At 39.2% G+C, this 12265-nt stretch overlaps 2 protein-coding genes across 2 annotated transcripts in view; both read left to right on the top strand.

Moving 5' to 3' along the window:
- Positions 1–716: 716 nt before the first annotated feature.
- Positions 717–3722, top strand: LOC124265640 (polyubiquitin-C-like). The gene is given in 7 exon segments (XM_046700433.1): positions 717–811; positions 1355–2426; positions 2429–2651; positions 2653–2880; positions 2882–3054; positions 3057–3104; positions 3107–3722. Coding segments are annotated over 6 exon segments (2271 nt in total). The 5' UTR covers positions 717–811; positions 1355–1357; the 3' UTR covers positions 3637–3722.
- Positions 3723–7254: 3532 nt separating this feature from the next.
- The window catches only part of LOC124265649 (nuclear cap-binding protein subunit 1-like), a 42888-nt gene continuing 37877 nt past the window's right edge, over positions 7255–12265 (top strand). Inside the window, exons 1-5 of the mRNA XM_046700442.1 lie at positions 7255–7383; positions 9359–9444; positions 10186–10286; positions 11296–11380; positions 11890–11961. Of these exons, the coding sequence (XP_046556398.1) occupies positions 7338–7383; positions 9359–9444; positions 10186–10286; positions 11296–11380; positions 11890–11961 (390 nt within the window). The 5' untranslated portion in view covers positions 7255–7337. The remainder of the gene's footprint in view (positions 7384–9358; positions 9445–10185; positions 10287–11295; positions 11381–11889; positions 11962–12265) is intronic.

Below are 12265 nucleotides of genomic sequence, written 5' to 3'. Positions count from 1 at the left end.
CCATGCTAAGAACCCCGTCAACATTGAATGCAGTATATATATACGTCTACATAATTGCTTCTCTGCATGAAATATTCAGCGATTACGCGTCAACCTTGATCAAGTAACACACTTGCCTCTCGGCATGAAATATTAAATGCGTGCCCCGTGAGCTTTGATCACGTGATACTCTCAACTGCTGTGGTCGAAATAGGAATCTGAGCAAACCGTATTTACCACTCAAATGATACTCGCACAAAAGCGATGTATGTACACGGGGTGTAGCTATTTCTTCATAAAGTGTACACTATTACGTGTTACAGACATGTAAGCATTGATGGTAATAAAGTAACACATGACAATAATCATGGTTCTATAGTCTTATATCAACAGAACGGGATCTTGAATTCACGGTGTGTCAACAGGTTTAATGTGGGAAAAGGTTTGCATGGTTTGGCCATTGACAAACATTCCGCTGGCGTCTCAGGGTGCTACGTATATTTATTATGCTACGGAACCATGTTTTATGGATACAAATATGGCTGTCGAATGGCTTCTCTAATCCATTAAAACGCACATACCGCTATGGGGCTAAGGTATAATGTGACACGAGCATAATAATATTCTTACATTATACACGGTATAGCTTGAGCATGCTCAGACGCGCTGTTGATACACAGAACACCGTCGAACTTTCCACGTTGCCCAATCATAGAGCGCACTCATGGTCATGTGACTTGAACAATCTCGCGACTATAAATAAAACCCGCCATTGCAAGAGCGTCATTAACACAGCTGTTCCACACCGAGGAAGAGTCAACGTTACCACCACGTAAGTAATTTGAACGTGTTTAAAAAGCATTGATGTAAGACTTTAGTTGACTTTATCGTAGATGAGATGATTAAGGCGATCGTGAGTTCGATTAGTACCTCTGATCAACGAATGGAAATGAATTAACAAATCTGGGACCATCGTGGTGTTTACATTTAATCAAGAATGATAAGGGAAAACCAACACGAATATGTATCTCAAACTAGACCATCCTTCCCGGGCGCTGCTGTTGCGATGACCATATTTATGTCTACTACTAGGATGTCTTATTACATGATCTGGAACAATGACGTATATACGTGCCTGGAATATATCCGGGAGGTAGTCCGCCATGATGGATTATTGTTACTCGGGAACTGAGACAGGTGTAGGCCAACATTAGGGTCTGTCAATCGTAGTTTATGTAGTCTTGGGAAAGGATTCAATTAACCAGTAATGTTTACATCTTGTCTTCATTACCCTCCTACCAGATGATGTTGGAACTTCACTATGATAGATCTTAATTAATTTGTTCAGCATATTCATGTTGTTTTTTCTTTTCAGAAGATGCAGATCTTTGTGAAAACCCTCACTGGCAAGACCATCACTCTCGAGGTCGAGCCATCTGACACTATTGAGAATGTGAAGGCCAAGATCCAAGACAAGGAAGGTATTCCCCCAGACCAGCAGAGATTGATCTTTGCCGGCAAGCAGCTTGAAGATGGGCGCACACTTTCAGACTACAACATTCAGAAGGAATCCACTCTTCACTTGGTGCTCCGTCTGAGAGGAGGTATGCAGATCTTTGTGAAAACCCTCACTGGCAAGACCATCACTCTCGAGGTCGAGCCATCTGACACTATTGAAAATGTGAAGGCCAAGATCCAAGACAAGGAAGGTATTCCCCCAGACCAGCAGAGATTGATCTTTGCCGGCAAGCAGCTTGAAGATGTAAGGACACTTTCAGACTACAACATTCAGAAGGAATCCACTCTTCACTTGGTGCTCCGCCTGAGAGGAGGTATGCAGATCTTTGTGAAAACCCTCACTGGCAAGACCATCACTCTTGAGGTCGAGCCATCTGACACTATTGAAAATGTGAAGGCCAAGATCCAAGACAAGGAAGGTATTCCCCCAGACCAGCAGAGATTGATCTTTGCCGGCAAGCAGCTTGAAGATGGGCGCACACTTTCAGACTACAACATTCAGAAGGAATCCACTCTTCACTTGGTGCTCCGTCTGAGAGGAGGTATGCAGATCTTTGTGAAAACCCTCACTGGCAAGACCATCACTCTTGAGGTCGAGCCATCTGACACTATTGAGAATGTGAAGGCCAAGATCCAAGACAAGGAAGGTATTCCCCCAGACCAGCAGAGATTGATCTTTGCTGGCAAGCAGCTTGAAGATGGGCGCACACTTTCAGACTACAACATTCAGAAGGAATCCACTCTTCACTTGGTGCTCCGTCTGAGAGGAGGTATGCAGATCTTTGTGAAAACCCTCACTGGCAAGACCATCACTCTTGAGGTCGAGCCATCTGACACTATTGAAAATGTGAAGGCCAAGATCCAAGACAAGGAAGGTATTCCCCCAGACCAGCAGAGATTGATCTTTGCTGGCAAGCAGCTTGAAGATGGGCGACACTTTCAGACTACAACATTCAGAAGGAATCCACTCTTCACTTGGTGCTCCGTCTGAGAGGAGGTATGCAGATCTTTGTGAAAACCCTCACTGGCAAGACCATCACTCTTGAGGTCGAGCCATCTGACACTATTGAGAATGTGAAGGCCAAGATCCAAGACAAGGAAGGTATTCCCCCAGACCAGCAGAGATTGATCTTTGCTGGCAAGCAGCTTGAAGATGAGCACACTTTCAGACTACAACATTCAGAAGGAATCCACTCTTCACTTGGTGCTCCGTCTGAGAGGAGGTATGCAGATCTTTGTGAAAACCCTCACTGGCAAGACCATCACTCTCGAGGTCGAGCCATCTGACACTATTGAAAATGTGAAGGCCAAGATCCAAGACAAGGAAGGTATTCCCCCAGACCAGCAGAGATTGATCTTTGCCGGCAAGCAGCTTGAAGATGGGCACACTTTCAGACTACAACATTCAGAAGGAATCCACTCTTCACTTGGTGCTCCGTCTGAGAGGAGGTATGCAGATCTTTGTGAAAACCCTCACTGGCAAGACCATCACTCTGAGGGTCGAGCCATCTGACACTATTGAAAATGTGAAGGCCAAGATCCAAGACAAGGAAGGTATTCCCCAGACCAGCAGAGATTGATCTTTGCTGGCAAGCAGCTTGAAGATGAAGCACACTTTCAGACTACAACATTCAGAAGGAATCCACTCTTCACTTGGTGCTCCGTCTGAGAGGAGGTATGCAGATCTTTGTGAAAACCCTCACTGGCAAGACCATCACTCTTGAGGTCGAGCCATCTGACACTATTGAGAATGTGAAGGCCAAGATCCAAGACAAGGAAGGTATTCCCCCAGACCAGCAGAGATTGATCTTTGCTGGCAAGCAGCTTGAAGATGGGCGCACACTTTCAGACTACAACATTCAGAAGGAATCCACTCTTCACTTGGTGCTCCGTCTGAGAGGAGGTATGCAGATCTTTGTGAAAACCCTCACTGGCAAGACCATCACTCTCGAGGTCGAGCCATCTGACACTATTGAGAATGTGAAGGCCAAGATCCAAGACAAGGAAGGTATTCCCCCAGACCAGCAGAGATTGATCTTTGCTGGCAAGCAGCTTGAAGATGGGCGCACACTTTCAGACTACAACATTCAGAAGGAATCCACTCTTCACTTGGTGCTCCGTCTGAGAGGTGGAAACTAAGCCTGTGCTATGAACAGTAACTTATTGTGATGTGCTAATAAATATTGGATTGATATGTTCTCTGCAATAAATTCACTTGATGATAATTTGTTTTTGTTACCAGTTTGTGGCTGTATGCACCGAGGACAAAGTTCAGCACCAATCCTTCATTTTCTTTTGCATTGTGAGGTATTACACTTAAGTATGCCTGATGAAAGGTTTGCGTGAGAACAGTGTTCCTCCAGGTTTTCTCAACGACTTAACCTATCAACATTTTTTAGACGCAACTGAAAGCATTGCCTGTTATCTTTGGGATGAAATTACTATTTTGGATGCAAACAGAATGTTATATAAGCATCTGTATTTCAAGGAGGTATTAGTGTTAAAGATGCTTGTTTTGTCTGATTTGAACAAGAAAACAATTATGAAGTGTATTTTTCTGGGAATAAAAGTGACAGGGCATGTTTTGAGATTGGGGAAACTAACTTATCCTTACTGCAGGTGGTGAAAGATATAGGGGGATTACGAACATAAACAGGTACTCAACCTGTGGTTGTCTGGGTATTAGAGATTAAACTGTTATGCATTGATCCTGATAAGCTGACTGTTTACTCTCAAATGACCAAACAATTACATTTGATAATTCATATGATATGCAGCTGCATCATTGGATGATCAGTTTCATGTTAGAGGCATGTTTTCACATCATTCCCACTCAGGCCTCCAATGGCTGCTTAGAGTTAACAAAATGTATTCACAACATTGTAAACATGCACATAACATTATGATCATATGCAACGGCCTGGAAATTTGTTTTAAAAAGCAAGCACAGGGTTTCATAGAAATGATGAAAGATGAAACCAAGTCCCAGTTCCTTCAAAGATAAGGGTACCCAATTATGTTGACAGGTTGCAAGAAAATTGCCCTTAAAATTCAGTTAGTTTATGAGGACAACTTGGAAGCTTGTTCCAGAATGAATTTTGTAATACGAGATTCTGAGAGACCTGCACAGAAGGCCATTGTTGATGATTGCAGTTGGTCTTATCTGAGAATTTAAAAGAAAAATTCAATCAACTTACGAGGGACAATCCGTATGTATGAAAAAGTACCTTACGGTGGGATGTGAACAGATTGGGCTGTAGGAACATAATCCATGGTATATGCATTTGATCTAAAATGCTGAAGTTAATGTTTTCCCAATTACAGCACAGACCTTCCTTTTTGTATTACTGCAAAGTTGATCTCTGTATTCTAATACCTTGAAGTGTGCTCAGAAAGAAATGTTTATATAAAACATACAATCAATGAGTTGAAAATGGTGATAATTATTGAATACCATAAATATACTCATAGAAACGAATATGGGGAACACATGAAAGTACAAGTGTTCCTTTATTTATTTCCAGAAAAGAAACATGGAAAAGAAAACCGACAATACCGAACTTTTAGAATCTTTTTATGAATAATATTTAATGTTTAATTGAATACTAATGTAATTCTCATTAACCGGCTCACACTGATGTTTGGCATATAATTGGTCAGGGCATATGCTAATTTGAACCATGATAACAATAGGAGAATTCAATTTAAACTGTTAAAAGTAAAAAGACTGAAGGAAATCTTCCCCATGCAACACTATTGCTGATGCTGTGAAAGAGATTCCAGTTCTGGCACTGCTTGTGAAGTTGGAAGGTGTTTTGTTAGTTTGTTTGTTCTTTAACACCATACTCAGCAATTGTCCAGCCATGTGGCAGCTGTCTGTAAGTAATCAAGTCTGGACCAGACAATCCAGTTATCAATGACATGAGTGCTGATCTACACAATTGTGATACAATGACATGAATCGGTCAAATCAGTGAGCCTGACCATCTGATCCCATTACCCACCTCTCAGGACAAGCATGGGTTGCTGAAGGCCTCTTCTAAGCTGGATCTGTGACCTGGATAAATGTGTTTAGTCACACCCTGACAGGTGATTCCATCATTCATGCCATCAACCACTGGGTTGCCAAAATGAAAACACATCAAGCAATCGTGTTTGACATAATAGTCATGAAAGATGACCAATTGTAATCATATGTCAAGACAGTCCAGGGTTGTTTGGTGTTGTTTAATAGCCAGTCAGGATCCACATCAAACTCACACTTTCATCTCTGTTAACTTGTTCTTCAATCGAACTGTTGAACTTGTTGGAAATGCAAATAACCACACATTTTGCCATAGCAAGTGCATCAAGTCAGAAGACACACAGATGTTTGTGGACAAACTGAACATTAAAGATTTATATTGATAATGGTACAAAAGACATTTCCTAACGCTTGGATTTGCACGTCGGTACATTATACCGACGACCAGAGAATAAAAGTTCATAAAATTCAGGCGCTATAAAAGTACTCTTATTATTGTTATCATTATAAAACATGAGAGGGATCAGTCATAATTTCGAAGCTAAGTTTAGAGCCTTTCCCCCATGAAGTTCATCTGTTCTCTTAAAGATACGATAGTAATTTTCTCTCTTTGTTTTATAAAGTTTTTTAGTCGGTTTTTATTACTGAGTGAATAGGAGGATGGGTTATACACACGTTTTATAGAAAAGTATAATTGACAATATATATAATTTCTCTCAAAAAAACAATTCCGTGTCAGTCTCACCTTCATTTCCCCAGGAAATTCCGATCTTTTCACATAGGTTCAACTTTTTGGGGAGCTTCCTGGGGAAATGAAGGCTGAGACTGACACGTAATCGTTATTTTTAGAGAAATTATAGTTATTGTCAATTATAGTTCCAAGATACTTACACAATTATTAGTATACAAAGTGAAAAGTATTGGAGACAATACACATCCTGTGGAGCACCGGTATTAATAGATACAGTCTGAGAACGAGTACTTTTCAGTTTGACATATTGGGATCAGTTAGATAGTAATAATGAGGCTATCCAATTAACTAGAGAGGGACATATCTAAATCAATCAGTTTCCTTATCAAAAGATGAGGCTGAATGATGTTAAAGGCTGACTAGAAGTCTACAAACATAATTGATGACTTATATTGTGCTTAATGTGGAGAAGTGAACTTTTTTGGACGGGTGGACGCTCTAACCATCAGGCTTAACTGCCATCCTGGAACACATGTATAGTGGACATAACATGTAACAAATAAAACTATGTTACATAGACGTATCCAGGAATTTCCAAAGGGGGTGGGGTGGGGATCAAACCGCCAAAGTAAAACATAAACTTCAATGTGTTTTTTAGTTATTTCGGGGGAAGGGGGAGGAGAGATTTGGTGGTTCCCCCTTAACACCAACACACACACATTCTCTCTCTCGCTCTCTCCCCCACCCATTGAATCCCCCCCAATGATATTTATCTGAACGAAAACCAAGTTTTATGGAGTGATGCTTCATGAGGGTGTTAGTATCTACACCGAAACGTGGCATTCATTGCAATAAAGAAGTTGACTCTCCATAGAACTTGGTTTTCCTTCATTTTACAACTTGTAAAATGACTCTCAAAAAGTTAATTTATCTGGATGATCGAGTGAGTACAGAACCCCGTTTGAACATCTTCTTATCGCTATGGTTTAACGAAATATATATTTTAGCCAATGACATATCAGCAAATCATTGTGTGCGTGTGAGGATTCGTGACTTCCGTTTCCGTAACAAGGCGGGCTTTCTCTTCTCACGCCGGGTTTCAAGCTTGATAAATAAGACGTAATAATGTCTCGACGACGAAGAGCATCCTACAGCGATGACGAAGATGATGGTGCGTTGATAATGCAAGCCATATGATATAGCTTTATTGTATTTAGTTCCTAAAAGAAAAGTAATGAAATATTGCCTTTTCAGACCATCCAATCTCGTGTTCTGCAGATTGTAGTTGACTGAGATAAATGCTACAAATGTAGATTCAAAAGGGCACACCTCATTCAAGGGACATTTGCCTCTCATTCGCCTGTTTAGTAAGAAGCTGGTCATTTTGTAAAACGTTTATCGTTTGCAAGTTTCAATTGTGTGTCCGTGAACAGCGACCTTTGTTTCTTTTCTAACTATTGTTATATTTTCATAATTTCATAGGCTACTGTGTGTAATGTCAGGAATAATGTATCCTGTTGGTAGACATGCAGCGCACCAGTAATACACAATTAGTAAATTGCTATTCTGACGAGTCAGTATGAACAAATGATTTACTTGTTTATTGCTGCAATTCCAATGTTTACTCTGCAACCTACTGGTTACCTGTCAGACATATCCCGGTGTCAGGGGTTTTCGACGATGTAAGACAAAAACGTAGTTTTTATCTGTAATATCATTTAAAGTTTTTATTTTACTAACCTCAAGTGATAAAGGATATATTCATCTATTTCACACAAAAATATGAAGTGTTTCCTACAAAAATATGATATGTTTCCTACAAAAATAGCGTTGATGACATCGCATCGGCAAAACAGTGGCCGCTCGTAACATCCGGGTATTTTGTATGGGTTTTCGACGATGAGCCATACTTTTTGCTCCGCACTGCAAGGGAGTGTTGTGATCACGTGGCTTCCTATTTATATATTGCCTGTCACCAGCGACGACTGATCTTACTGAATTTTTGCTTGCTATGTTTTGTTATAAAGGCAACTGATTTTGCATCTGAAGTGGTATTAACTATCTCGGGTAAATAATATTGATGTTTGTTTGCTTTTTATATAACTTTACTTTACGATTTCCATTGTCAATAAAACTTTTCACGACAGTGACTGGGCACCCGCCCTACCAGTGAAACTCTTTGTGCACTCCGATCGCACACGTACTCATCCGATATAGTGTGAGCAATGCAATCGTCGAAATCACCAGAACATCGAATTCAGCTCGTGTTGGGATATTTGTTGATGTTTTAAATATTGCAATGTGTGACATAAGTCTAGACTGAAAGATGAAATCTTAAAGATACAAAATTCTACATTCATGGAGCCAAACATTGCCTGTATTAATGGAATATGGCCTTTTTTCTGAATAAACTGTGTAGTCTCTCTGTCGGTAAAAATTGTAGAAAGATGTGTGTGTTATTATTTGTATGGGTTAGAATAATTCAGCATTAAATTAGATATAGTTGTTCATTTCATTGGCAATTTAAATAAAAGTATGACAACTATTGATATAAATGAACAGTATTCGATGTACAGCATAATAAATGGCAATGACAACTTGAATGCTTAGTCATATCAGAAGCTGCTTTTTATCAATAGTGTAACATGTACAATTTAGGGTATTTTGTGCCAGAAAATGCTTAATTGTAAATATATGAACAACATCTGTTATGCGAATCCTGTTGATATATGATTAATACAGGTGGAATGATAATGGCAATCAAAGAAACTGAAAACCATTACTGAGATAAGGAATTCAATATTGGTTGAATGCATTGTGTAAATTATCCACATTTTCAACATGTTTTGCTTTTGTGATATTTAGCAATTCAGAAATATTTGTTGTCCCTGAACATATAATTGGACAGTTAACATAGTTTTATGTTTGTCAGTTTTATTGGAAAGCATTGCCTTGAATTATTTACAATTCGAAAAATAGATCATTTATGCATTTTATAATGTGCCTATCCTAAGTATTAGTAATATGTATCCAGTGAGTACGCAGATTGTCCATTCTGATATTTTTCCACATTAACATGTAAATTTAAGTTGAATACAAATATTGTGGAATAGCAAGAAGCCTTTCAACTTTGATTGTCTTGTCAGGTCCGTCACGGAAAAGGAGACGTCAGTCAGATGTTGTGGACATTGAGGACCGTCTGGAATCTCTTATCACAAGAGTTGGAGAAAAGGTATTTGTTGTCTTGTGCAGACTTTGATAAGAGGCTATTTGGTAACCATGGTAATGTTTTGCTGAACATATATGGCGTATTAACTGAATGGAACTGATTCACTATTAATAGTATCTTTCTCTACAATTCTGAGGCAAAGACACCAGTACACCGGGTATGGTCTTGTGAGCAGCAACATAGATACTATATCTTTACATGCTGCCATGTTATGGTGTTAATCATAAGTACTGACAGCTCACTCTTCGCAGTCGATTGTATTCCTCAGCCCTCGATATGTAGACAGGGCTCCAGATAAAGGCCGTATCGGCGTATGTACGGATAAAAAATATGCATGATACGGTAGCAAAAAAATTCGAAAACGTAGCAGATACGCACCACAGCAATGGTGTATGGTCTTAGAATCATTTACAGACGCATTTATCTGAAAAAGTATTGTTTTATTGTTTATTGACCTGTTTACACAAGAGTAGCAATGTTGTGGTGCATATATGAAACGAAAACACATAATTACTGATACGCCTTTTACTTATCTGGAGCCCTGTGTAGAGCCACATTAGGTCATTTTACATAATATTGGATTTTTACTGATGGTTTGATTGATAGTTTGCTGATGGTAAATCAGTAGAGTGCCTTACCATTAACTCCTGCTCATTAGTTTAAGATAAATTACAAGATACCTTTTAAAGGCAAATCAGCTTTGGATTAAACAACATTTTAGAGATAATTTTGTAAACATTACAGAGTACATCATCTCTGGAGAGCAACTTGGAGGGACTAGCCAGTGTGCTGGAAGCAGATTTGCCCAACTACAAACAAAAGATACTGAGAATCCTCTGTGAATGGTAGGGAAATTGCCAGTGTTAGTCATCTGTTCTCAACTGCTTTGTGCTTCAAAGTATCTACTGGAAGTCAGTGATTCTCATGCCTTTCATATGAGTCATTAATATTATGGAAAATTAACCATATAGCCTTGAAACATTTACTTGATGCATATTGATTGTGAATTTTATGATTCAAATACCGGAACCCATGAACATCTGGGTTATAATTCGTCTTCAGTGACCCATGCTTGTAGTACTGACTGACTGAGTTTTGGTTTTACTCCGCTTTTAGCAGTATTCCAGCAATATCACGGCGGGGGACACCAGAAATGGGCTTCACACATTGTACCCATGCTTGTAGTAAGCATGGTAAGAGGCAACTAACGGGATCTGGTGGTCAGGCTTGCTGACTTGGTTGACACATGTCATTGTATCCCAATCGAGTAGAACGATGTTCATGATGTTGTTCACTGGATTGTCTGGTCCAGACTCGATTATTTACAGCCTGCCGCCATATAGCAGGAATATTGCTGAGTGCAGTGTTAAGCCAAACCAACCAACCAATCAAATACTGGACTCATCCTGAATAATGTCCTTGTACAGACAGTTCCCATTCCATTCTTGTGAGTTTTCCCAAACTTGTTCATGTTTGACCTGTTTGATGAGTGCACCACTTACGGCTTTCCTTCCACATAAGGCCCAAAAAATAAATGTTGTGGTTCCGATTTCCTACATTTCAGAACTAGGGTAGGTAGGTAGGGTTTGGTTTTTTTTGGTGCAAAATATTTTTACATTACTCATGTGTCAGAAAATAAATTTAATTTATTATGTGGTGAGTAAATTTGTTAGGCTCAGCGGGAATATTTAGGGTCGGTCGGGAAATCGGAACCACAAGCTTTTTTTTAATAGGCCTAATGGCATCAAACTGACTGTTTGAATATGATTAGTTTCAAGGAGTTTCAAGGAGTGGTAAAACACCCATCATACTCTGCATACACCAACCAGTACAAATGTATCTTGTGTGTTTCAGTGTTGTGGGAATGCCGGAGAAACTATCTGTCTACACAACATTGATTGGTTTGTTAAACGCAAAAAATTACAACTGTGGAGGAGAGGTTAGTATTATAGAGAAGAACAACCAGATTCAATCGTTCTTGTAATGTCATGATAGTTTATAGTTCTTAATGATAAGAATTCAATAAATACATTGAGAATCAAGAAATTTGAGATTGACGTAGGGAGGTATGTTCCTATGTTCCTTAGGTGAGTCTCCTTGTAGGAATGGATCCATTATTGATTTTTTTAACAATATTGTGAGATATCCAAGTTCTGTTTGAAAAGTTTTAACAACTATTTTCCATTTAAAAAGAAATTTAACACAGTTTTTCATTTAATGAAAGTTGGTTGATACTTAGGACTAAAGATACTCATTTTGAGGTATTCGTGTCTTAACAGTAATGAGAAGTATTGTAGCTACAGATCCCGATTAGTTGGAACAAACACCTCTGAACCCAAGATGGAAACTATGACCCATACTTACTTTTACTACACTGTAAACCACTGTAAGTTTTGTGGTACTCTGTAACAAGGTTGAGTTGACATTAACTCTTCTTTTATATTTCAGTTCATAGAAATGTTAGTGCGCAACTTGAAAGAGTCTCTTAAGACAGCTGAGTTTGAAAGTGCACGCATGATTGTAAGTAGGTTTCAATTTCAACCCAAACATACTTTTCCTACCATGACAATGTGACAGTAATTTATTGTTGATGCTCATCAGATTTGTTAATTCATGTTTCACAAAGATTCATGTTTTCTGAAGGACACAACAACTGTTTGACAAATGATTGTTGTTTGTTTGCTAGTCCCAGTGAAGATGTGTAGGGCAAGGTGTGATATATACCTGATATTGGACTATTGTAACACTGGTTCATCCACTCATGTCTGTTTGCCCAGGTGTGTTTCCTGTCTGACTTAGTCAACTGTCATGTGTCATGTGTCTG

The sequence above is a fragment of the Haliotis rubra genome, unplaced genomic scaffold, assembly GCF_003918875.1.
Source record: "Haliotis rubra isolate DU_JTF1 unplaced genomic scaffold, ASM391887v1 Scf99, whole genome shotgun sequence".
In the NCBI taxonomy this organism is placed as follows: Eukaryota; Metazoa; Mollusca; class Gastropoda; order Lepetellida; family Haliotidae; genus Haliotis; species Haliotis rubra.
Note: the sequence above shows the minus strand (reverse complement) of the source record. Positions and strands in the feature narration are given on the sequence as shown.